General features: G+C 37.1%; 9 protein-coding genes and 4 non-coding genes across 13 annotated transcripts; 6 read left to right on the top strand and 7 right to left on the bottom strand.

Annotated features, from left to right (window-relative positions):
* The first annotated feature begins 1840 nt into the window (after positions 1 to 1840).
* B0393.4 (Maelstrom domain-containing protein) lies at positions 1841 to 5770 on the top strand. Its single transcript, NM_065580.4, has 9 exons — positions 1841 to 1948; positions 1997 to 2204; positions 2254 to 2577; positions 2727 to 3097; positions 3295 to 3698; positions 3830 to 4322; positions 4524 to 4773; positions 5264 to 5400; positions 5450 to 5770. The coding sequence occupies exons 1-9, from the start codon at positions 1922 to 1924 to the stop codon at positions 5645 to 5647; spliced, it is 2412 nt and encodes an 803-aa protein (NP_497981.1). The 5' UTR covers positions 1841 to 1921; the 3' UTR covers positions 5648 to 5770.
* Positions 1894 to 2040, bottom strand: B0393.11. The gene has a single exon (NR_052281.1). It is a non-coding gene; the product is annotated as an Unclassified non-coding RNA B0393.11 (non-coding RNA).
* Positions 5722 to 8249, bottom strand: fbxl-2 (F-box domain-containing protein). Its single transcript, NM_065579.8, has 5 exons — positions 8053 to 8249; positions 7550 to 8002; positions 6685 to 7320; positions 6232 to 6636; positions 5722 to 6184 (listed from the first exon to the last, which is right to left on the bottom strand). Exons 1-5 carry the CDS (start codon positions 8146 to 8148, stop codon positions 5906 to 5908), a joined length of 1869 nt encoding a protein of 622 aa, NP_497980.2. The 5' UTR covers positions 8149 to 8249; the 3' UTR covers positions 5722 to 5905.
* Positions 7363 to 7503, bottom strand: B0393.10. The gene has a single exon (NR_023957.1). It is a non-coding gene; the product is annotated as a small nucleolar RNA B0393.10 (small nucleolar RNA).
* Positions 8250 to 8432: 183 nt separating the features above from the next.
* On the bottom strand, positions 8433 to 10862 carry rbg-3 (Rab-GAP TBC domain-containing protein). Its single transcript, NM_065578.7, has 9 exons — positions 10788 to 10862; positions 10633 to 10741; positions 10085 to 10581; positions 9808 to 10041; positions 9620 to 9762; positions 9465 to 9571; positions 9035 to 9419; positions 8789 to 8955; positions 8433 to 8741 (listed from the first exon to the last, which is right to left on the bottom strand). The coding sequence occupies exons 1-9, from the start codon at positions 10829 to 10831 to the stop codon at positions 8670 to 8672; spliced, it is 1758 nt and encodes a 585-aa protein (NP_497979.1). The 5' UTR covers positions 10832 to 10862; the 3' UTR covers positions 8433 to 8669.
* A 235-nt stretch (positions 10863 to 11097) lies between these two features.
* On the top strand, positions 11098 to 11214 carry B0393.12. The gene has a single exon (NR_052280.1). It is a non-coding gene; the product is annotated as an Unclassified non-coding RNA B0393.12 (non-coding RNA).
* Positions 11215 to 11398: 184 nt separating this feature from the next.
* rpsa-1 (Small ribosomal subunit protein uS2) lies at positions 11399 to 12443 on the top strand. The gene is made up of 4 exons (NM_065577.9): positions 11399 to 11536; positions 11609 to 11871; positions 11919 to 12020; positions 12068 to 12443. The coding sequence occupies exons 1-4, from the start codon at positions 11404 to 11406 to the stop codon at positions 12398 to 12400; spliced, it is 831 nt and encodes a 276-aa protein (NP_497978.1). The 5' UTR covers positions 11399 to 11403; the 3' UTR covers positions 12401 to 12443.
* A 636-nt stretch (positions 12444 to 13079) lies between these two features.
* On the top strand, positions 13080 to 13572 carry B0393.8 (uncharacterized protein; the record flags this gene model as incomplete). Its single annotated transcript, NM_001393325.1, has 3 exons — positions 13080 to 13126; positions 13171 to 13271; positions 13319 to 13572. 3 exons carry the CDS (start codon positions 13080 to 13082, stop codon positions 13570 to 13572), a joined length of 402 nt encoding a protein of 133 aa, NP_001379247.1.
* Positions 13573 to 15163: 1591 nt separating this feature from the next.
* Positions 15164 to 15656, bottom strand: VB0393L.2 (uncharacterized protein; the record flags this gene model as incomplete). The annotated part of the gene is made up of 3 exons (NM_065575.4): positions 15164 to 15417; positions 15465 to 15565; positions 15610 to 15656. 3 exons carry the CDS (start codon positions 15654 to 15656, stop codon positions 15164 to 15166), a joined length of 402 nt encoding a protein of 133 aa, NP_497976.2.
* A 629-nt stretch (positions 15657 to 16285) lies between these two features.
* col-89 (Nematode cuticle collagen N-terminal domain-containing protein) lies at positions 16286 to 17323 on the bottom strand. Its single transcript, NM_065574.4, has 2 exons — positions 17161 to 17323; positions 16286 to 17109 (listed from the first exon to the last, which is right to left on the bottom strand). The coding sequence occupies exons 1-2, from the start codon at positions 17257 to 17259 to the stop codon at positions 16318 to 16320; spliced, it is 891 nt and encodes a 296-aa protein (NP_497975.1). The 5' UTR covers positions 17260 to 17323; the 3' UTR covers positions 16286 to 16317.
* Positions 17318 to 17461, top strand: F17C8.11. Its single transcript, NR_052279.1, has one exon. It is a non-coding gene; the product is annotated as an Unclassified non-coding RNA F17C8.11 (non-coding RNA).
* Positions 17462 to 19415: 1954 nt separating this feature from the next.
* Positions 19416 to 20743, top strand: F17C8.6 (Rx_N domain-containing protein). Its single transcript, NM_065573.2, has 4 exons — positions 19416 to 19690; positions 19752 to 19914; positions 19964 to 20131; positions 20338 to 20743. The coding sequence occupies exons 1-4, from the start codon at positions 19425 to 19427 to the stop codon at positions 20578 to 20580; spliced, it is 840 nt and encodes a 279-aa protein (NP_497974.1). The 5' UTR covers positions 19416 to 19424; the 3' UTR covers positions 20581 to 20743.
* twk-6 (Potassium channel domain-containing protein) lies at positions 20731 to 22530 on the bottom strand. The gene is made up of 6 exons (NM_065572.2): positions 22398 to 22530; positions 21712 to 22010; positions 21501 to 21661; positions 21134 to 21425; positions 20943 to 21078; positions 20731 to 20871 (listed from the first exon to the last, which is right to left on the bottom strand). The coding sequence occupies exons 1-6, from the start codon at positions 22480 to 22482 to the stop codon at positions 20801 to 20803; spliced, it is 1044 nt and encodes a 347-aa protein (NP_497973.1). The 5' UTR covers positions 22483 to 22530; the 3' UTR covers positions 20731 to 20800.
* Positions 22531 to 22651: the final 121 nt, after the last annotated feature.

Raw genomic sequence — 22651 nt, 5'->3', positions numbered from 1 at the left:
TTTTTAGCCACGTGTGTAGGCAAAAGGCGGCAAAGGTTGCATTGTAGGAAAGCGGAAACTACAAGACATCAATAAATTATGTTTAGAATTTTTACTGTAACTTAACAATCCGGAAGCTTATCGGAAACAAATTTCAGCCTTTATTCAAAATGTTGTTTGCCTTCGTCGAAACACCCTAAAACAATTAAAGTCTCCAGAAGACACCTTAAAAAAGTAGAAAAATGGGCTGAATTTTTCTGAACAGAACTTTCGGTGCTGGAGCATTGCAGCCTACAACTTCGCATATCTTCGCTGAGTAGTTTCGAATAAATTGGAATGGATCTGAAGGTAGAATGAAAACTATTCCATGTGCTAATTTGTTCTTCAAAAGTAACCATTGGGATTTCCCGATATAAACTGTCAACATTGTAAGTGCATTGAGTCACAAAATGTCCATATAGTCTCACTTTCTCCCGAGTGATGAATAATCATTCGTCGTTCTCTTCTCATTTCATTTTGCGTCCCGATTCGCATCCAATACATATATCTTTTGATGGATTCGTAATATATAACCTAACTGATATCTCATATCACTTTTGATATCAACAAGAATTTCATATCTGGCCAAAGAGGGGAATCTCGAATTGGGATGGGATTATAGTAAACTGGAAGGGCAAAGAAAAAACATTGGTTTGATTGGAATTTGAAGCAGGTGGAGGGTTGGAAATGTTGCAAAATGTAGATTTGAAAGGATCTCAATTGAATTAATGAGAGCACAGCAGGTGGGATAGACTCAACAGTTTGTGGAATTCAAGTGTTTCCGGATGTAATTTGATCAAAAGTGGGTTCTTTGGAACATTTTAAGAGTTTTCATGGGGAAAATTAAAGTTTCTTCGGAAAATTGTTTTTATTATTTTCTTGCTTTTTACTAATTAATTATTTTAAGCAGATACTTTTACGCAGATAACTCACCTTTCTAAAAATTCAAGTTTGCAAGTTATAATCACTTGTAATCAAAAAATCAAAAAATCAGAGAACTTAAGAAATGCCAATTTCAAAATTTTTGCAGAAGTTGGCAGAAAGGTTGTCGCGATTTGTCGAGCTGCTTCTAGGGAATTTTGGTATGGACTACAGTGAAGTGCCAACAATCAACCATTTGCAAGCAAAATTGTCTGCCTTTGAAACGACAGACGCCTACCTCGTGCCTACTTGTAAAGTCTAGGTTAGCCATTCTCCATTTTGGTATTTTCAAGTTTTACTTACTGAAATGAAAGCGACCGTTTGTAAGTCGCAGTACACAAAATCTAATGATGTATGAAAGACGAGGGATGAGTGCAATTCTACCTATTCTAACTTTTCTGAAATAAAAAATTTTTTTGAACGTTTTAGCACATGAAAAGCGAAATTTTCAGAACAACGCTTATATCTCGGGTAGCAAATTAAGGTAAATGAATTCGCCAATCTACTATTAAACATTTGCTACAAAATAAAAATATTAAAAATGTTTTCTGAAGTTAAAAAAATTTTGAACTTTTTTGAAGATGAAATTGAACTAGAACTATTCTGTTTTCTATTAAAGAAATGAAGTGTTACGAAAACGTTATTGAATTTTTTGTTTCTGGCTTGATTTCAGCTTCTAGGAAAGTTCCAAGGATACATGTTTAGTCAGGCACCTGCATACGATGTCTACTCCTATTCTTTTCAAACATGTTCACGTGATAAATTTACCGGAAATTGATAACTTTTTCCGTGGTCTTTTAAAATTTTAAAATTCAAGAACTCAACTTTTTATTTTGCCCGTGGCATCCCATAAACTTGACCCCGGAGACGTGGTAGATGACGTCATCACAATGTTGCTGTGAAGTTTGGAGCTTTCAGTCTGAAATCATAACAACAATATTCTCTGTTCACTGTTTCTGTTTTCAAAAAATCCGAAACAATCATGCGAAAACAAAATCGTCCCAATCAAGTAAGTTTCAGAAGATTCTATTCAGTTTACTCATAATCTATGTTTCAGACGGCTCGAAAACAGATGCAAAATTTGACAGTCGAACTATTTGCAAGAGACAAAAATGCTCGCCGTCAACTTCTCAATGTGGCCCTCACTGCTACCCCACCACCTTCCGTCGAACCATCTTCTCCAACTCGTCCATCGGAACCGATCCCGCCACCGCTCCCTGAACCAATTCCGGAGCTTGTACAAATTCTACTCGCTGCCGAACCCAGTAAGATTTTAGAGGTTACTTTCAGTTTCTAAAATGCAATCATTTTCAGACAAGCCTTCCGTTCCGAAAAGATCAAACCGTAAGAAGCTGACATACAAGCAACCGCCAAGAAACTCGACCCCCCAAGTGCCTAAAGTTGCCGTCACTTTGCCCGTTCCCGAGCCCGTTCCCGAGCCCGTTCCCGAGCCCGTCCCAGAGTCCACTCCAGAGCCCATCTCAGAGCCCCTGCCAGTAGTTCAAGAAGAGCCAGCTTCCGACAGTTTGACGGTTCAAGATGAACAAATCGCTCAGGCTGAACCAGCAGTGGAGCCGGAAGAGCCAGTCGTTGTTGAGCATGTCGAGGTTGTCACCGCCTCAGAGGACCCAACTCTAGGTAAGAAGCTTGAGAAAAAAATCTGCGAAATATTACAAATTTATTATTGATCCGCCAAAAAGATAATTAATTGATCTCCAAGTTCAAGTTCTTATTTTGGAGAAAACTATATGCTGACAGCTTGTTTTAACTGTACTTCTCGTTTACAGAGTCCTCTCCTCCATCCGAGCCTCCATTGCTCACGACTCCAACTACTCCAATCGAGGATCCCGAGCCATATGTGACTCCGCCACCGTTGCAACGTGTCCCGTATAAAGCTCAACTGACGCACCTTGCCAACATTCGTGCCGTCACCGAATCGATGAACATTGCTGCAATTCCAGCTCATCATCAACAACACCAACCGCAGGAGCCAATGTCGTTTGCTGCTTGTGTTCGAAAGCAACCATCGATTGAGAGCATGAGTGTTTCCCCGTCGCCGTATGCCAAGTTTGATGGAAAGACCAGTCCATTCAATGTTGGAGGATTCAGCAATCCTGGGGGATTCGGAGGATTCAGTAGACTAGATCCGAGCAAGAACGTAAGTTTACTGTGATCACTATAATTTACGATGTGTGCATAATGCTTCTATGAGCACATTGAACAAATTGTGACCGATTGAGAGTCGCGGTGTGCGCATTTTTCCTTCATTGCGTCTGCAAAGTTCCAGATGGGCACATCGTAAATTAACTGTTTCATAAAAGTTTGTGAACTATTTTAAATTATATTTATTTTCAGGTGAATCCATTCGCTAATCGTAAACGTTTCAACTACGATTATGATTCATTACCAAGAGATTCCCAATCATCTAGTCGCTTCATGGATCGTTCTGATCTTTCGGATGGCTTCTCCCCCTTCAACTCAAAGCCAAACGGATTCACAAATCGTGTAATTCCTCGGGAGAGTGCCAGCTCAGGAATGCTTCCAAGTTGGTACAAGGGTAGATCATTCTCTGCTGCTAGCTCCCACTACCCATACAGCCAAAGATCTACTTCAACTGGACATTTCTCGTCATTCTCCAGACCATCTCAAAGCACTTCAATGAATATTCCATCTCATGGACATGTTGAGGAGCTCGATGGATTTCTTGCCGCCAGTGGCCAAACCAATCCTTTCTTCAAGAGAACGGACTTGAACATGAAGTAGGTCGACTCTTCAACTCGAATTAAACTTTTTAATTGTTTTTATGGCCATGTTTTGCCATTTTAATGAAGTTTTGTTATTAAAAAAAAAGTGTTTTTGATTCGAAATTGTGATTTTTGTCATTTTTCAGAAAAGAAAGATGGGCTAAAATAAAGGCTAAAAAGCGTATGTTGAGACGACCAGTTGAGGATCAATTTTATGAAGATCCGGATATTGAGGAGGAGATTCTTCATGGAAATGGAGTTATGCTCAATCAAATTGTTCAACAAAGTTCTGCTGGTAACTATGAAGACGCTGATCTACTTCGCAAATATCGTCGTGACGTGGCATTTGTTAAGGAACGAGTTCTCAATGCAATCGATGGTAATATTGATGGAATTCGTGATTTGAGATTCTTGTTAGCTTCTGTACAAACATATGGAAATATTGATGGAGAATGCATGTTGGCTGAAATGGCGATGAACGAGTTTTCATTATTCTCTGGAATTGTTGAAAAGTTTCATGCAATTGTTGGACCATGGATGCCTGAAAGTGAATCACATAGAAGACGCGCTTCTAGACATGCATTGGAGACTCATCGTATTCCACTTCAGAACAATTTTGCTACGATCACCAAGAAAAGGGTATAGTTTTTGAAAACATTTTCGGCTTGCAATTATTGTCTCGTAAAATACGAAAAAGTTTTGATTTGGGTCTCGCGATGACCGGGAATTACTTCATCTTAGTGCGCGCCTCTTTAACGAGTACGGTAGTTTTTGCGCTTGTTGTTCCTCAATTTAGTATAATTTTATTTTAACACACGTTCAAAACAAATAAAATTTCAGTTGGTGGAAGAAATTCTGGGACGTGTGGAGCCAAGTATCGCATGCCACCAGGGTGTCAAAGTTGGTTTGTACAGTGATGCGTGCAATGAAAAGACAAAAATTGATTTGAACATCAAGAACAACTTCAAGGATCCAGGAATGTTGTGTGATAAAAATGATCGTCGATTCATTCTTGTTCTTCAATCTGAACTTGATTTGATGGTGGACAGCATGAAGCATTTGGCAAATAATGTTGGATTTCATTATGATGGTAAATACCGTATATCTTCTATTAACATGGCCTCCCTATTAGACTTGCACTCCCTATTAGTATTGCCCCTCGGAGACCTTCCGAAAATTAGTATTGCACTCCCTATTATTCTTGCACTCTCTAATAGTCTTGCGTTAACTTTTTTGTATTGCAAACCCGTCTCGCTAATTTCAGGATTTCAACAACATTTTTTGCCTATTTTGCAACAGTTTTCACATCATTTCTACGAGATTGAAGTTTTTGAACTTATATGAAAATCAAATTTTCTGAATTTTTAAATATGATTCGAGCTTTTTCAGGAAAAAACTAGTAAGCTCAAAGTCAGAAAATGTTCTGAAAATTAGTATTGCACTCCCTAATAGTCTTGCACTCCCTATTAGTATTGCAAGCGGGAAGACCATCGAAAAATAGTATTGCAGCCATATTAATAGAAGAAATACGGTAATATACTTTATTGCACTTGACATGTAAAAATATGTACCATTTTCAGGTTTTCCAGTCACTCCCAACTGTTTTGTGATTGTTGAAGCATTCGTGGAAGCTATTTCTGACATTATGAATGAGAAAATTGACGTAGAAACCATGCGTTGGTTCAGTCTGCTCGGACAAAAAGTTGATGCAGAAGACGTAAGGATTTAATGAACTTCCATTGTTTTTTTTTACTTTATTTATTCAGAGTGTTTCTCCATGGGAAACTGGCACCGATTTCCATTGTGCTCGTCATTCGGAGCCAAAGAGCAATTTCTGTGCTTCGGTTACTGTAGGAAGAACGTGTTGCATCGTTTATCATGTCATTGGAAGTTTCTTCCGACGTTACCATCTCAAGAAGATTCCGACTGCACATCAACCGTCTAGCTCCAACTCGGTACAATAATATTTCGTAATTATAATTCCCCCTTTTTTGTGTTTTAATTGTTTCAATGAACGTTTTTCGTAATACGGCTATTTAATGTGAAACATTTATGATTAGTTCGCAAATAAAAAAATGAGATGATTATTAATTGGAAGAACACGTGTTTATCATTAGGCACGTTAAAAAATATTAGTTTAACACTTCACCTGAATAGGCATTTTCTAGATAAATAACATACAATAATGAGAACGTAGAAAATAACTGAAATGGGTTTCGCAATCATCCAAGTGGTGGGAAATCATCGTCTGTGAATGATGGTCCTTGTGGAACAACTGGCTTTTGAATATTTCCTGATCGTCTTTGTTGAACTCGTTCCTTTTGTGCTTGCCGTTTTGGTCGGCTCGGACGAGAATGCTTCAAAATTTTATCGGATCCTTTTTCTTTTGGTGGTCCTGGTGCTCCTGCTGATCCGACTGTGATGCTATTTTCAAAGTCGGTATAAGAAGGTTGGAAGACATTTGACATTCCATATGGGTCATAATTCAACCAATCAGCATTCTAAAATAAACGAATTGAAAAATCATTTTTGATTAAATAAAACTCACTTGGAAAGGTGGCTGAATCTCCATTAACATGCGAGCGAGCTCTTCTTGCTCTTTTTCAGACAATACAGCTAGAGGACCAGGGGGAGAAAATGATGGAGCTTGATTTTCCTGGTCGTGTTGCTCGAAGATGGAGGGATCAACTAGCTGCTCTCCGGAAGTGTTCAACGCAATGTCAAGCATTTTATAGCGATTTCCTCGCCGAAGGTCTGGTATCAAATGTCCACGAGGAATCTGTTGCGCTGTATTCACTGACAAGGACTCTACGTATTCTTCCGGGTAACGATCATTGATGTTAACGATTTCGACGCGGCTTTGATAGGAGAATGGAGGTAACTGACGCCACATTGATTTGAAATCCGTTAGAATAACCATTGGTTTTCCGAATGAGAAGGCTCTGGCGCTGTACTGAAAAAATTGAATTCAGGACAAATACTAAAATTAATTAACACGTACCACTTGTTCTGCAAATGACTTGTCTTTAAGTCGATGATTTCCAGAAATATCTAACGTCCGCAAGCTCTCACATGTGTTCACAAACTCCGCAATCGTTTTAGGATTGACATAAGTGTCTTCCGAAACCAGCAATCTTTCAAGTCGTCCAGCCTGTCCGATTGCTTCTAAACCAGTTGATATGTCTCTTTTTGACACTCCGTCCAAGTTTAAGCTTTTCAAATTTGGAAGAGTTTTCAACTTCGAAATTCCATTTGAACCAATATTCTTACAGAATGATAGAGAAAGATGTTCAATGCTCGAGCCAGCAGGTGACGTTGATAAATCGCTGAGATCGCCGAGAAACTTATCAGTGACATTATTGACACCATCAAGACAAAGTGTTGTGAGCTTTGAAAGCCGACGAATTTCAGCGAGTCTGAACTGGTTCATCTTCTGATCTGGATCAGCAACAACTGAGAGATTTTTCAAGCTCTTCATATCTCCGATTCGTTTTATCAATTGTTCGTCAATGCATTGCATCAGTGATACATGCAGCGTCTGAAGTTTAAAAAGCCGAGAGCACATTCCAATGAAGCCTTGTTTATTCAAAGTTTGGCAGCATTCCAGTTCAAGTTTTCGTAGAGTTTGTGGAGCTTTCTGAAATAACAATTGAACTTATCAGAGCTACCATAATTTCTGGTTTGTTTGACATTTGAAATAATTGGAAGAAAAATGGAACTATTTCAGAAACTTCCAGCATTAATGTCAAATTTTGATATATGTCGGCCTTTACAATCAACGCGGGTAAAATAAACACGCCGATCAAGATTCACGACAATCAATTTGCTTTATTATAAGTGTTAGTTTTTGTAAAAGTAAGACTTACTGAAAAACAATGTCCATTGATGTAGCTAGCATCCATTCTCAACTCCTCTAATTGATTACATTGTTTAAAAATAACTTGTAAATCTCCATCTCTCAACCGATGACGACAGCATATGAGAATATCCAGCTGTTTCAACTGTGGACACCTGGTAACCGATGATATGACTGACTGCCGCCATGACCATTGTGTATACTCTCGTAGAGAGCAGGATCGAAATAGGTCGTAGTTCATATGTTGTACATTCTTTCCGTACACAGCAAGAAAAAACGAAATCTTCGCGTCATCGCAATAATCTAGCTCATCGCGGAGAAATTCGACGGATTTCACAGACCGTTTCACCGAATCTGACAACCGATGGCACACGGGGCGAAGTTTTAGTAGGCGGTCTTTCAGCGGCACATGTTCCACAATAATATCGAGTATGCTGTCTTTGAGTTGTAGCAATGCAGAATTCTTAAAATAAATAAATCACGAGGAAATGTTATCGAAACTCGAAAACTCACCTGCACGAATTCATCATCGCGTAGATCTTGTAACGAAAAGTGTGACGGTTGGGGAAAGTTGTGTCCGAAGTGTGCGAAACTGTTTGGCAGCATCATTGCAGCAGATAATTATAATCCAGATTAGTTGAGAATGCCTCCCGCTGCAACACAAAATGAAATGCAATCGAATTTCGCGCGCGCGTCGTCACGGGAAATGCGCAAGCAAATGGCAAGCGATGCGCCAGCCAGTGCTTGGCGCATTTTCCGATGTTGGCGGACATTCAAAAATAAAAGCATAGAAAACTTTCAAGTACAAAAATGAAAGAAAAATAGAACCTCAACAGACTTAAAACGTTTAGTTGCATACGAGGATATCTGTAAGTCAGAAAAAACAGTAAATTGGAATGTGCTTGTATTTATTTTAAATTTGTATACAAAGTACGATAATAAGTCACAGGTCTAAAATCTTTGGAACTCCGTTGGAGTTTTTGGTATGGCAAGCGATAGAGGTCATAAAGAAAAATGAAACTGGTAAGTCAAAAAAATAAATTGGGTGAAAGGAACGACACTATGTACATCAACCAGAAATTACAAGATATTGGAGAAATATATTCAAATAAATAATAAATACATCATTGTTACAATGGAGGGCGTTTTGTTGCCATATCAACCATTTCGTTATGTTGTCGAATTGGTTGTGAATCCCGTGGCTGAAAAAATTCTTAAGGTTATTAAAACATTTATCATCGCATAATACCTTTGGCTGAATATCAGAAATTCCGTTTCGACTATGTTTTGGAGGACTCGTACCAACGGGGACAGTTTTGATGGACATCAATGTTTTACTGAGTTCCAAAAGATTTTGAGAAAGTACTGCGCATAGCTCACTAGATTTCGCATTTCGAACATCCTCGGCATATATTTCTGAAAAATGATTTTGGAATTCAAAGAATTTGTAACATTATATTGGCTAAAAGATTTGAAGGTTGATAATATCCATTACCTAATGCCTTAGAAACTTGACAACACATCATATCCTGTTCATTCAGTCGAGTCTGGAGAGTTGAAACCTGCTCTTCCATCATTTGTACTTCATTTGCCCAGTTATCTTTCTTTTGGGGAGTCCTCAATGGTTCTCTTAGCGGCTCATTTGATCTCCGTGGTGAAGATGGACCCGAAACGGTGTTCGAACGATCACGAATTGTGTTCTTCACTTTTTGAAATACTGGAGCAAGCGCGAGAATGGTTGAGGGTGACTCTGCGCCATCATTCTTTGAATTAACTGCTGCTGGAGGTCTTTGAGGACGTTGAGTTCTGTTTGGATGACTGCTTCCAGCAACCGTGATATGTGAAAAGTTGTTTGATTTTATCATTGGTTTTGCATTTTTCTGAAAAAAATATTATTTTTTATGACTATGTTTCATTTAATATACTTTAGGATTCCTATAGTGTCTGGCTAATTTCACGAATGAGTCGATATCTGCTATCGGAGGATATCTCATGAGATATTGAAGACATCCACCGTAGTCTGATGACAATACTGTAAAGAAGCTTTGTCTTCAAATTTTTTATCGATTTAACAACTTACAAAGATGTCTGATCTGAACTAACAACGAAACAAACATGCATTTGGCTAATGGGGCAATTGGCCGATCAATCAGAAGTACATCCCATAGAAAAAGCAAATCGTGTAGAGGAAGTTCTCGGCCAAATAATAAGCGAAGCCAACGACTGTAAATATTTTAATTAAATATTTTCAAAAATAAAATAACTCACATTCCATAAAGTTGTGGTGGTATATCAAGAGTACTAAGATGTTTGGCAAGGGTGGGATCGATTTCGTGTAGAAGATTTCCAATATCAATTAGATCTTCCATCAAACGAGATGCAGGAGCGGAATCTTGCACCCTCATGTACGGTTCCTTTGGAATTGGACGCTTTGGACTCTCAGTGACTGTTGGTTCTTCATACCATCTTGATACTTCTAACATCACCGAACAAAACAGATTACTAAAAATATATTATCAATAATGATTGAAATTTATTCACTCACTAGCTATCCTGTTCGAGGTATTCTTTACAAAATAAGCAATTCAAAATATCTTCTTCTTCCACCGTTAGCATTTTCAACTCATCATTCTCTTTTGCATGTTGAAATGCTTCATTGTCCGAATATATCACGAAAATTAGCGGTGCCAGAATTTCGTGCATTCCTTGACGATAATTTACAAAAGGATGCTCCTTTGCATAAACCAAAAGAATATCTGACATCATTTGCCGAATACTTGTGTTTTGAAAGAACTCAATTTCCGGAAAAGTTCGTGAAACATCTTTGCCGATAATGTCACGAAGATCATTGTCCTCGAAAAATGTATTCCATGGATTTTGCTCAATAGAGGCAAGTGGATTGTTGAATTCAGGATCTTGAGAAAACTTTGTATCGTGTGGGTCAATTAAATGATTTTCCTTGTGAGCTCGGTAAAGATTCCGACTACGTGATAAGCTTATTTCCCAATCACTTGTTTCATACGGCAAACATCGAAGAACAAGCTGTAATCAATTGACTTTTGAAGACTAATTTAGAAATGCCGAAACTAATACCCTCCAAACAGCTGATCTACATGAAGATGAACGCAAGGAGCCTGATGCAGCGACTCTTGCTAGGAGATCATCAGAAAGCTTATATTTGATTAGTGACGTCGCATCAAAGCTGAACACATAAATTCTTTAATATTTTATATCCCCATATTATGCACCTGAGAGGAATGAAGAAATTTGCTGATACTCCCGGTGAATTCATGTCTTGATGGTTGTGCGCATTGTGGTAATATCTGAAAAATTTCGAAGTCAGTTTTCTGATAAGGCAACAACTAATAAATTGAGAATCAATTTACCCTTAAGGAACGATGTTCGCTTCTGAATTTATTAATAAATTTTTCCGTAATTCAATTCAAAATTGTCATATTTAAGAAAAAAACATCAAAAATGACAAATTCAATATTTTAATTAATTTTTGCTTTCGTCGTAAATCTACACACGCGTCTCTTCCGTGCGAGAGTCCAAGCCAGCAGCCAAATTCGTTGACTGAGTATTCAACGTTTATACGTTGTCGGCAACGAGAAATAGGAAAATGCATCGGGAAATGTTCTTTTTTCGATTTTTTCCAAGGTTTTGACAAATTTTACCACGAATTTTGCTATGTTTTCAATTAAAAAATATGTTATTCAACTGTTTCTATGAGGAAAATAAGGCTTTGCATGTAATTTTCTTATTCAGCATAATTTTTAATTAATTTGAATTTTCTGTCCTAACGTTTATTTTGTTTTCTTGGTTATGACTGATCTGAAATTAATTTTTGAATTTTAAGGTAATATGTCAGGCGGTGCCGCTCATTCCGCCCTCACTGAGGAGGATGTTATGAAGCTTCTTGCTACCCAGGCCCATTTGGGATCCACCAATCTTAACTTCCAAATGCAGCAATACGTCTACAAGAGACGTTTTGACGGTTAGTTTAAAAAAAATTCAATTCATTTTTCTTGTGAATTATTTAATAAAATTATAACAATTATCATTACAGGACCAAATATCATCAACGTCAAGAAGACCTGGGAGAAGCTTCTTCTCGCTGCCCGCGCTATCGCCGCTGTTGAGAACCCAGCTGATGTCGTCGTTGTTTCGGCTAGACCATACGCCCAGCGTGCTCTTCTCAAGTTCGCTGCTCATACCGGAGCTACCGCCATCTTCGGACGTTTCTCTCCAGGATGTCTTACCAACCAGATCCAAAAGACCTTCAAGGAGCCAAGACTTCTCGTCATCTCTGACCCACGTATCGATCATCAGGTAAGACTTTTCTAAATAGTTGTTTTTTCTAATTATTTAAAATTTAGGCTGTCACTGAGGCTTCCTACGTCGGAGTTCCAGTCATCTCCTTCGTCAACACCGAGTCTCCACTCAAGTTGATCGACATCGGAGTTCCATGCAACAACAAGGTATATATTTAATTTATAAAAAATGTAAATATGTATTTGAATTGTAGGGAGAACGCTCAATCGGACTTATGTGGTGGATGCTCGCTCGCGAGATCCTCATTCTCCGTGGAAAGATCTCCCGTCAAACCGGATTCGTCCTCGAAGGAAAGGAAATCATGCCAGATCTTTACTTCTACCGTGACCCAACTGAGACCGAGAAGGAGGAGACTGGAGCTCACGCTGATGTTGCTGAGGCTCAAGAATACCAACAACCAACTGACATCGACTTCACCACCCAAGGAGGAAAGGTTGACGATTGGGCCGCTGAGACCGCTACCTGGACTGCCGAGACCAAGACCACCGAAGAGTGGGCCAACGCTCCAACCCAGTCTAACTGGTAATCAATTTGTTACAATGTTGGTTCTTTGAAATAAACCTTGTTAACTATGTTATGAGGTTATTGAACAAATTTATATATAAGAAAAGTCAACAGTTATTAAGACCATGTACAGGGACGGCGAACGTTTTAAAGAATTTAATGAATATTACTTGTGCCAATAGACGAGATTAAAATCGTAATCCCATTTTCCTCTTATGTAAGCTTTCAAAAATTACAGTAATGGGATGATGCAAGTGAATTTCTCGTCATTTCTCGACAATTTTTTTGCAATGCAAGTGTGCGGAGAAATGACGTGAAATTCGCAATTTCTCCGCATTTCTCGACATCCACACATACCGTAGTTGGTGACGTTGTTGGCGGCAAATCGCGGCGAGACCCGCTGTGTCGATTTACGAGGATATATCTAATGTTAGTTTTTCGCAATAAACTTGGTTTTTCTGTCGTTCTTGTTCAATTTTCGTGATCTTTTCGCAGTTTTTACTCTTTTTCATGTATATTTATTGAATTCAATATCGTACTTTTCAATTCTCTGCGCAGTCAAACGTCATTTTTAGTTTTATAGCTATTTTCGGTGGCTTAAAGAAAAAAAATTTAAATTTTCCTTTTCAGAGCTCGATATTGCTCCAGTCTGGAAATGATTTGTTGATGTCGTCAGCGCGATGAATTCCGTCACATAAAATATGTACAAAATCGTCAATAACGATCAGAACAAGATATTGGTCATCGCGTAAGTTCAAAAAGTGAATAGCTGGATTATGAATATAATTTCAGAAAGTCAAATGCTCAATCTCTGCGGAAGACTTTTCTACACTCGTGCCTTCCGAAAATGTCGCTCTCTCAGCCTTGGTCGCATAGTTTTGAAATCTGTCAAGGTATCCCGAATGGTTTTCGCTTTAGTTTCATTCTTATTAAATTATAGAACACAATACGCAGAAGCGCATCAGCTATTCACGGCTACATCGATCAATTGGACGTCTCCGTGTATTCCTAACAGATGATAACTCTATATTGAAATCAACAAATAAATTTATTAAAATGTATATTTTAGTATTTTCCACAGTTATCATGGCACAATCATACTCCTGGGCAAAAAAATACAACAGTCGATTTGGCTTGTTCATAGAAAGTCAGTACTTCCAAAATGTTCTAGCTCCGCAGGCAGCTGAAATATGAAAAACTTGTCAACTAAAAAGTTGTTAGAAATAGAATTGTCAACAAGTTACATAGTGTATCTTTTTGCCATCTTGCATGGCTGAGCAGGTAGGAGCGCCTAATTATGAGTCAAATATCACTAATTTTGACTGATGATATCTCCGTACTCTGCACAGAAAACAATAAACTATCAAACCTGAAACATGTTCCATAACAAACTGAAAAAGTTTGTAGTTGACAATTTTTTGATATCTTGCATGCCCGATGTGGGACATGACTTCGAAAAACTGTCATAGTAGGTAGATCAGTTAGAGGAATAGAGGTTTTTACAGTTTCTTAGTTTTCGAAAGCACCACATTTGGCAAAAAAGTACATAGATACAGTTAGGGAAACATATTTTTACAATATCTGATAAATATTTGACAAATTTTGAAAAAAAAATTTTGGATTTTTTTTAAAATAAAAAATCCAAAGGGTCCCCCTTATGAAAATTTTCTAAAATTTTTTCGAAAAATTTTTTTGAAAACTTTTCTAAGTTTGTTCATATGTTATAGAAAAATGTAAATTTGAATGTTTTTTTTAAGTTTCGATGTTCAGAGCACGATTTCAGACGAAAACCTGGGGTTCAGTAGAACCCCTAAGTTCAAAAAACGCATTTCCTTTGGATGCGTATATCTTTGTTGAAAAATTTTTTCTGACAAAGTGATCAACTACAAAGTTGTTTATTTTAATCTAAAGTACAACTTTGTAGTTGATGGTTATTCTTCAAAAAATTTGATGGTCGATAAAGTTGTGTTAATTGCGGCAGTTTCATGCCTGTATTTTCTTCGTCTTTTTCTGTTCATATCTCGATCATCAAATTTTTTGAAGAATAACCATCAACTACAAAGTTGTACTTTAGATTAAAATAAACAACTTTGTAGTTGATCACTTTGTCAGAAAAAATTTTTCAACAAAGATATACGCATCCAAAGGAAATGCGTTTTTTGAACTTAGGGGTTCTACTGAACCCCAGGTTTTCGTCTGAAATCGTGCTCTGAACATCGAAACTTAAAAAAAACATTCAAATTTACATTTTTCTATAACATATGAACAAACTTAGAAAAGTTTTCAAAAAAATTTTTCGAAAAAATTTTAGAAAATTTTCATAAGGGGGACCCTTTGGATTTTTTATTTTAAAAAAAATCCAAAATTTTTTTTTCAAAATTTGTCAAATATTTATCAGATATTGTAAAAATATGTTTCCCTAACTGTATCTATGTACTTTTTTGCCAAATGTGGTGCTTTCGAAAACTAAGAAACTGTAAAAACCTCTATTCCTCTAACTGATCTACCTACTATGACAGTTTTTCGAAGTCATGTCCCACATCGGGCATGCAAGATATCAAAAAATTGTCAACTACAAACTTTTTCAGTTTGTTATGGAACATGTTTCAGGTTTGATAGTTTATTGTTTTCTGTGCAGAGTACGGAGATATCATCAGTCAAAATTAGTGATATTTGACTCATAATTAGGCGCTCCTACCTGCTCAGCCATGCAAGATGGCAAAAAGATACACTATGTAACTTGTTGACAATTCTATTTCTAACAACTTTTTAGTTGACAAGTTTTTCATATTTCAGCTGCCTGCGGAGCTAGAACATTTTGGAAGTACTGACTTTCTATGAACAAGCCAAATCGACTGTTGTATTTTTTTGCCCAGGAGTATGATTGTGCCATGATAACTGTGGAAAATACTAAAATATACATTTTAATAAATTTATTTGTTGATTTCAATATAGAGTTATCATCTGTTAGGAATACACGGAGACGTCCAATTGATCGATGTAGCCGTGAATAGCTGATGCGCTTCTGCGTATTGTGTTCTATAATTTAATAAGAATGAAACTAAAGCGAAAACCATTCGGGATACCTTGACAGATTTCAAAACTATGCGACCAAGGCTGAGAGAGCGACATTTTCGGAAGGCACGAGTGTAGAAAAGTCTTCCGCAGAGATTGAGCATTTGACTTTCTGAAATTATATTCATAATCCAGCTATTCACTTTTTGAACTTACGCGATGACCAATATCTTGTTCTGATCGTTATTGACGATTTTGTACATATTTTATGTGACGGAATTCATCGCGCTGACGACATCAACAAATCATTTCCAGACTGGAGCAATATCGAGCTCTGAAAAGGAAAATTTAAATTTTTTTTCTTTAAGCCACCGAAAATAGCTATAAAACTAAAAATGACGTTTGACTGCGCAGAGAATTGAAAAGTACGATATTGAATTCAATAAATATACATGAAAAAGAGTAAAAACTGCGAAAAGATCACGAAAATTGAACAAGAACGACAGAAAAACCAAGTTTATTGCGAAAAACTAACATTAGATATATCCTCGTAAATCGACACAGCGGGTCTCGCCGCGATTTGCCGCCAACAACGTCACCAACTACGGTATGTGTGGATGTCGAGAAATGCGGAGAAATTGCGAATTTCACGTCATTTCTCGTCATTTCTCCGCACACTTGCATTGCAAAAAAATTGTCGAGAAATGACGAGAAATTCACTTGCATCATCCCAGAATAGTTTTCAATCATTTTGGGAAGAATAGAGTGCTGAAAAGGTTTCTGAGTTTCTGGCATGATCCCTGAAGACTTTCAACAACATTTTTTAATGAGTTGCCCTTCTCAAATTCATTTCAGGAACTGGAGATTGCGTTTTTAAAAAGTTAAATGTTATGAAATTCATAAATTTTATTGATATCAGAATATTTAATGGGCAAAACGGTTGACAAAAACAGCTGATCTTGGAGGACATGGACAGTAAGCTGCATCGTTTCCTGGTAATCCTGGCCCTCCTGGGGATCCTGGCTGTCCGTCTGGTCCTGCATTTCCTGGAGTTCCATCTTGTCCTGGTGGTCCCTGTGGTCCTGGAGCACCATCGCTTCCGGCGCCTCCAGCATCTCCAGGTGGACCTCCTGGTCCTGGAGGTCCTGGTGGTCCAGCTGGCCCTGGCTCTCCCTTGCCCTTTTCTCCGTCTTTTCCAGGTGCTCCAGGTTCTCCATTCGGTCCCGCTTCTCCATTTGGTCCAGAATCTCCGTCTGGTCCAGGTGGTCCAGGTGGTCCATCTTTTCCAGCATCTCCTGGCGCGCCTGGTTGACCATCGGATCCTGCTGGTCCAGCTGGCCCTTCTGGTCCTGGAGGCCCGGCAGGCCCTTCTGGACATTTGACACATGAAGGATCTTTTGGTGGGCACGTGATAGGAGCAAATGTAGCAGTATTGTCTTCTCCTGGTGGTCCCGGTGGTCCAGCACTTCCAGGTTGTCCTGGCTCTCCTGGTGGTCCCGGTGGTCCTGGTGGACATACTGGTTTTGCAGGTTCACATTGACACCAAGCTGGAAGTCCGGAGAAGTCTTGTCTTTTCTGACGGAAAATTGAATTGAATGGATTCACACGTGGTTTTGATGGTGGTGTAACAGTGATTTGAATATCCATCATATCAGTCCAAGCAGCATCTGTCTCAATTCTGAAGACACTGACTCCGTCGAGTACTTCATCATGAACCTGAACATAAAAATATGAATAAATAAATTAAAATTAAATTTGAAAATTTACCTCCAAAATAGTATTGTAGAGTTGAGGAATAGTGATAACCATCACCAAACATGCCAACGTGGACGCAGTCGCAGCTACACCAACAATGAATTTCTCCATGTTTTGAGAAGAGGAAAACAGAAACTTCTGTTGAGAATCAGAATGATGACGTTGACTTATATACAAGAAGGCGTCAAGTGGATCCAAGTGAGAAGACACAAGTGGGCGGGTGTTTGAAGATGAAGGCGTCAAAAATAATGGGAAGAGGAAAAAAAGGGAAACACATTGTGAATGTGGATGAATGAATTAATGATGATTGGATTTTTCCAGTAGGAGAATCGGGATACGATGAGATGTTTCATATCCATTTTCAGATGATTTATTCCTTTTTTTAGTTTTCAAATATGTGAATAAAATTACAATCTGGCCTAGCAACTCGGGCTCGCGAGCTTATTAATATTAGCAGAAAGTACTGTACCGGTCTCGCCACGAACCAAATATTTTCAAAACGATGCGCCTTTAAGAAGTACAGTAACCCAAATATTATTTATCTTCGATTTCTTCTGTTTTCGGCCATAAAATTTATTTTGACGATAAATAAAAATAAAGCAAACCCTGGAAAACTGAAAAAAATCACAGAAAAATCAGAGTGGGTTACTGTACAGGCGCACACCTTTATTTTAAATATTTTGTTCATGGCGAAAGCGGATACAGTATTTTTTACAGAAAAACCAGTGAACTCTCGCTAATGCAGAAAAGTTTTTTTAAAATTGTTCTTGAAATAAAACAAATGTAAGTATTTAAGAGGAGAATTTCTTTACGAAAATATTTTGAAGGAGTATGTGAAAATAAAGAATTTGCTCTTTTATAGATACAGTAGTGCATTTTCTAATAAAAATACATTTTTCAGTGAAATTTTAATTTTGCATACTTACAAATTTCTGAATTTTGGCGAAATTTCTTGAAATGAACGAAGCGCCTTTGAAGAGTACTGTAACTTCAAACTTTCTCTGCTGCGGAGTTTTAATTTTTTTAAATTTTTTATAAATAATACGGTTATGTTAATTTGTTCTTAGTTTTTTCAATAAATACATCTATTTTTATCGAGAAAAAAAGACGTCTGACAAATTTCGCGTCGAGACCGGCTACCGTATTTTTGGCGCAAAAATTGCAAGTCGCGAATGGGTAATAAAAAAACGTTGTTAAGATTCAGTAAACGCATAATAAATTCACCGAATTTATTTTTTACAAATTGAACACCGTACCGTCTTTACCCCCTGAAAGGTCGTTGTGACTTCCTGAAAGAAAGTTCACCCTGATTCTCTGAAAATATCAATTTTAACAATACTTGTTTTTGGTCTGAACAAGACAAAAGTGAAACCATTCCAGGTCACAGCATTCCGAACTTGTCAAATATTTGTTCACAATAACTTTCCTCTAAACTTTTCCTCGCTTGGCGCGACAAGGCTGATTAATCCGAACTTATGCATCATTGGAATTCTGGTTACGCAATACTTCTCTCCCTTTTTTCATTTCAAAAAGAAATTCAATAACCACACATCTTTTCCAGAAAACACATTCTAAATACCGGCTTTTACTGCTTCCTTCCGATACACAAGAGGCACCCAAACAACCAAAAAAAAACTGATTGACGCTAGAGATAAATGAATTGGCATCGGACAAATGGAAAAAAGTTGACTGCTTATTTACTAGTACTACACTAATTGTAATTCAGATCTGGTTTCAGTTGACAAGTCCTCAAACTGAGAAAGATAGAAATCATTGACTGAAAGTAATTAATATGCAGAAAGTGTTTTGAAATTTTTATTAAAAAATTAAAATTTAAAAAAAAGTTTCACAGTTTGTCTACATATAAAATATGAGTATCTGAAAAGTTGATAAGAGTGTAAAATAATCTAGATCGGTCAACTGAAACGTTGTCAATAAATACTAATACAATACTTATTTTTCACTGAACGAAGAATATTCTATTTTCCGATTGTTTTCACACCAATTATAAATGGTGAAAACTTGAAAGTCAAACAAGGCAGGCGATAGAATAATTACTGAAGAAGAATGGAACAAGTGTTGGCAATTATTGAAAAGCGAGGACAAGTGGTAGAAATTGTTGCTAAAACGTGTCACATTTCAAATAAACAATCTTAAAATGGTTGCACCATACCATCAGGAGGCATAAGGAATTACAAAATTAGTTAAATATTTAACATAGAATTTAAAACTTTTTTGAATAAAAAAAAGTGACTGGTATATTTGCAGCTATCATCATGGAGAACTTCTCATTGTTATACTCATCTGAAGAAGATGCACTTCTCTCGTATGCCGATATTCGAAATTTCCAACTTGTTTGGAATATGGTGGATATTGAACAGAAACGATCAATTCCAGTGAGACGTGTCAAATTTCTGTTGAGATTGTTAAAAGGAAGACTGGAAGTTAATGATGAATCCGATGGATTGTTGTTTAAGCATATGTGCCATGAAATGGAACGATTGCATAATGGAGATGATGTTTCATTTCATGATGTTCTCAAGTTCGTTTTCAAATTTTCAAGTTAAACATTTCACAATTTCGAAAAACATAGATCATTTCAGCATGCTCTCGTATCGAAGTGTTGATATTCGAAAAAGTTTACAACTGGAAGAATTACTTCAAAGAGAAGAACTTGAATACATAATTGAAGAAGAAGTTGCAAAGCACACTATTCGGGCGTGGCTAGAGAATTGTTTGAAAAACATCAAAGCCAAGCAGAATAATGTGAGTCTAGTTATAATCTATAATTATATATTCAGACAGATAATTTCAGACTCTTGGAAAAATGAGCTCAATTGGGTCAACATTTGCATTTCCACAATCTCAAGAAGTATTAACAAAAGGAGTTGTGCTCACGGAGGCTTCTCCTGAAGAAGATTCATTGCAAGGAGATAAGGGCAGTGGAAAGAAGAAGGCTCAGAGAGGCAACTCTATTACAGAGGTATGATTAATTTTTGGCAGAGTTTTAGTGCCCCCAAGGTGGCATACGTGTACTTTACTATCTAAAAATCAATGCAAAATCTTCAACTGAGTTTATGCCAAAATTTTGAAAATAATTGGTAGGGGCAGAGAGGTAGGCCAGCAGGCATGAAGGTTTTGTGCTTTCAGCGATCCTAATACTTTTCTGAAAAGAATCCTGTGTTCCAGATAGTGGCAGAAGCGCAAAAGAAAAGTGTAAAACGAGCAACTGATAAAATAAGTGAACGTCGTGGAACACTTCGTCAAATGCAAATGGGAACATATGATGAATTGGAAGAAGTTGAAGAAGACGAAGATACTGACGGAGAAATCAGAAGATCATCATTTGAATATTCAGGAGTTGATATGATTCAAATGTCACATGAAAAACAACTGGAAGATGTGAAAACTTGGTGGACGTTGTGTGATTAAACGGGTTGCAACCATACGTGTTTGTTTTTATTTTCAAATTACCCTTATTTCTTTCATGTTTTAGGACATTTCCATAGCTCAGAGAAAGAAGCTCAGATTATGATGATCTTAGTATTATGATACGGTTATTTAGAATAAATATATTCCATTTTTCAACAAAAAATATTTTTATTGATTGTAAAATTTCAATGCATCAATAGTTCAGTTAACTGTTGGATTCTCATGTACTTGTGAGAGATGAAATCAGCTTCTCGTCATTGTCCAATTCTTCCTTTTCGCAGTCCAGAACCACTGAAAATTAAAATTATCAATGGATAAGGCATCTTCTAGGTGAAATACTAAATGTATCGAAAAAAACGAACAGCTAGGCATGCATTGGCTGTTAATAATTGGAATATGTTGTAGGGATACTGTAGTTTCCAATTGAAATCCGTCATCTTCTTCTCTCAATAACAAAATTTTCCGAGCGAGAATATGGAAGAAGTATCGAACCCTTGCCTGTAATCATTGGTATTTAATCTTGGAAAATCAAAGCTTCCATAATATAACCAACCTGACAAAAGTAGAAAATCTGATTTGACAGAACATCAGAAATCAAGAATAACATACAATATCCACTGAACCATACTAAATTTGTAGGAACGATATCTCCGATTCCAATCAAAAACATTGTGATAATCCCGAAATAAACGGAACTGAGATATGAAATATTCTCAATTGACGAGAAAAGTGCACTGGAACTCAGAAGAGATATTGAGCAGAGAAGAAGTGAAGATAGAAATATCAAATAATCATGTTGGAGCGAATTACTCGGAGTTTCAGCGTTCTCGGGGTTTTGCGACAATCTGAAATAAAGAAAAATGTTGAAATATTATTAGAAATTGAGGTTTTTATGGGCACACGGCGACTCATAAACTTACTTGTAGTACGCTTTCTTCACTGCAAGTCGAGTCCGATTCGACACGACAACAAGAAAATGAGCCAAAAATGTTCCGAATTCAAACTTAAAAGCAATAAAAACTGGAATCATTAATAGCGAATAAAATATTGTCAGATATCGTCCCAGTGTAGAGTGTGGATACTGAAAATCAGGATTTAATATGATATTGTTGAAAGAAGAAAGAAACGAACCAAACTACCGTAACCAACAGTTGAATAAAGAGTCCACGAAAAGAAAATCGCTTTTCCAAAACCATCAATTCTCGAGCTTTTTGTAAGACATTTTCCCAGTTTGCTCTTCATTTCCGCAGTGATTTTCCCTCCGATTGGTAGATTATGAAGACATTTTGAAACTTCTGAGTTTTCATTTAAGCTCTCGGATGAGTTTTGAGTTTCAGCCAAATAGAATATTCCAGCTCCGATGAGGTTGAATACGAGTAATGTTATTGCAGCGGAGAGGCAGACAACGACATTCACATTTTGTCGAAAGTCTAGAAAATATTGATCATTGGACTTTGATGTCTTATTTCAGAAAATATAGTAATTTCACATGTTTCTGAAATGTCTATTCAAACACGCACAGATCTACTAAAATGTGTCTCGTCGCGTTTTATCGAATTTCATCACAAAAAATGCTGCCATAAAACTTTTTCGCGGCGAGACCCATTCGAATAAATCCGTGTTCCTTTAATTAATCGTTTCAGAAAGTTGCGAAACTACAGTATCCACCTAGTTCTGAAAATTGAAGTCTCTGGAAGTGGCCGATCCAAAACAAATAATTTTACGGGCAAGTTTTTGTATTTCCAATTAAAAAAATCATCACAAAAAATTCATTTCAACCCCCATCGATCATCAAAATGTTCGTTTGAATATCTTACTTTGTCGTGTATTTGGGCTCATTTTCTGCATTGTGCTCCCTCCGTGATCCGTGTCTCCAGAATATTCACCTTCATCCGTATACATTGCAATTTTAGAATCAACTGAACAAAATGTTTCATGTGATTACGAAAACATAGAAATAATTTGTTTTTTTTTAAATCTCACGGTTTTTTAAATTAAAATTTGCAACGTTTCAAAGTTGAAATAATTTATTTACAGAAAGTACATAAAATATTCATCCGTGTGATGCAAT

Source organism: Caenorhabditis elegans, chromosome III (assembly GCF_000002985.6).
Source record: "Caenorhabditis elegans chromosome III".
In the NCBI taxonomy this organism is placed as follows: Eukaryota; Metazoa; Nematoda; class Chromadorea; order Rhabditida; family Rhabditidae; genus Caenorhabditis; species Caenorhabditis elegans.
The sequence above is the reverse complement of the archived record's forward strand: the minus strand, read 5'-3'. Positions and strand labels throughout refer to the sequence as shown.

Bases quoted from the DNA above. Each gene is read 5' to 3' on its own strand.
- rbg-3 (NM_065578.7), bottom strand. From the start codon at position 10,831: ATGAATTCACCGGGAGTATCAGCAAATTTCTTCATTCCTCTCAG. The intron at 8,956-9,034 runs GTAATGGATATT...ATCATTTTTCAG, and splicing joins TCAAGTTTCTAAGGCATTAG to AAATATATGCCGAGGATGTT. The intron at 8,742-8,788 runs GTATTATGCGAT...GAATTTTTTCAG, and splicing joins TTTCTGATATTCAGCCAAAG to CCACGGGATTCACAACCAAT.
- rpsa-1 (NM_065577.9), top strand. From the start codon at position 11,404: ATGTCAGGCGGTGCCGCTCATTCCGCCCTCACTGAGGAGGATGTTATG. The intron at 11,537-11,608 runs GTTAGTTTAAAA...TTATCATTACAG, and splicing joins CTACAAGAGACGTTTTGACG to GACCAAATATCATCAACGTC. The intron at 11,872-11,918 runs GTAAGACTTTTC...TTTAAAATTTAG, and splicing joins ACCCACGTATCGATCATCAG to GCTGTCACTGAGGCTTCCTA.
- col-89 (NM_065574.4), bottom strand. From the start codon at position 17,259: ATGGAGAAATTCATTGTTGGTGTAGCTGCGACTGCGTCCACGTTGGCA. The intron at 17,110-17,160 runs GTAAATTTTCAA...TTTTATGTTCAG, and splicing joins TCTACAATACTATTTTGGAG to GTTCATGATGAAGTACTCGA.
- fbxl-2 (NM_065579.8), bottom strand. From the start codon at position 8,148: ATGATGCTGCCAAACAGTTTCGCACACTTCGGACACAACTTTCCCCAA. The intron at 8,003-8,052 runs GTGAGTTTTCGA...ATTTATTTTAAG, and splicing joins GCGATGATGAATTCGTGCAG to AATTCTGCATTGCTACAACT. The intron at 6,637-6,684 runs GTACGTGTTAAT...CAATTTTTTCAG, and splicing joins AGTCATTTGCAGAACAAGTG to TACAGCGCCAGAGCCTTCTC.
- B0393.4 (NM_065580.4), top strand. From the start codon at position 1,922: ATGCGAAAACAAAATCGTCCCAATCAA. The intron at 2,205-2,253 runs GTAAGATTTTAG...AATCATTTTCAG, and splicing joins TCTACTCGCTGCCGAACCCA to ACAAGCCTTCCGTTCCGAAA. The intron at 4,323-4,523 runs GTATAGTTTTTG...ATAAAATTTCAG, and splicing joins CTACGATCACCAAGAAAAGG to TTGGTGGAAGAAATTCTGGG.
- twk-6 (NM_065572.2), bottom strand. From the start codon at position 22,482: ATGTATACGGATGAAGGTGAATATTCTGGAGACACGGATCACGGAGGG. The intron at 21,662-21,711 runs GTTCGTTTCTTT...CCTGATTTTCAG, and splicing joins CTGTTGGTTACGGTAGTTTG to TATCCACACTCTACACTGGG. The intron at 20,872-20,942 runs GTTCGTTTTTTT...TTTAATTTTCAG, and splicing joins CAGCCAATGCATGCCTAGCT to TGGTTCTGGACTGCGAAAAG.
- F17C8.6 (NM_065573.2), top strand. From the start codon at position 19,425: ATGGAGAACTTCTCATTGTTATACTCATCTGAAGAAGATGCACTTCTC. The intron at 19,915-19,963 runs GTGAGTCTAGTT...AGATAATTTCAG, and splicing joins TCAAAGCCAAGCAGAATAAT to ACTCTTGGAAAAATGAGCTC. The intron at 20,132-20,337 runs GTATGATTAATT...CCTGTGTTCCAG, and splicing joins GAGGCAACTCTATTACAGAG to ATAGTGGCAGAAGCGCAAAA.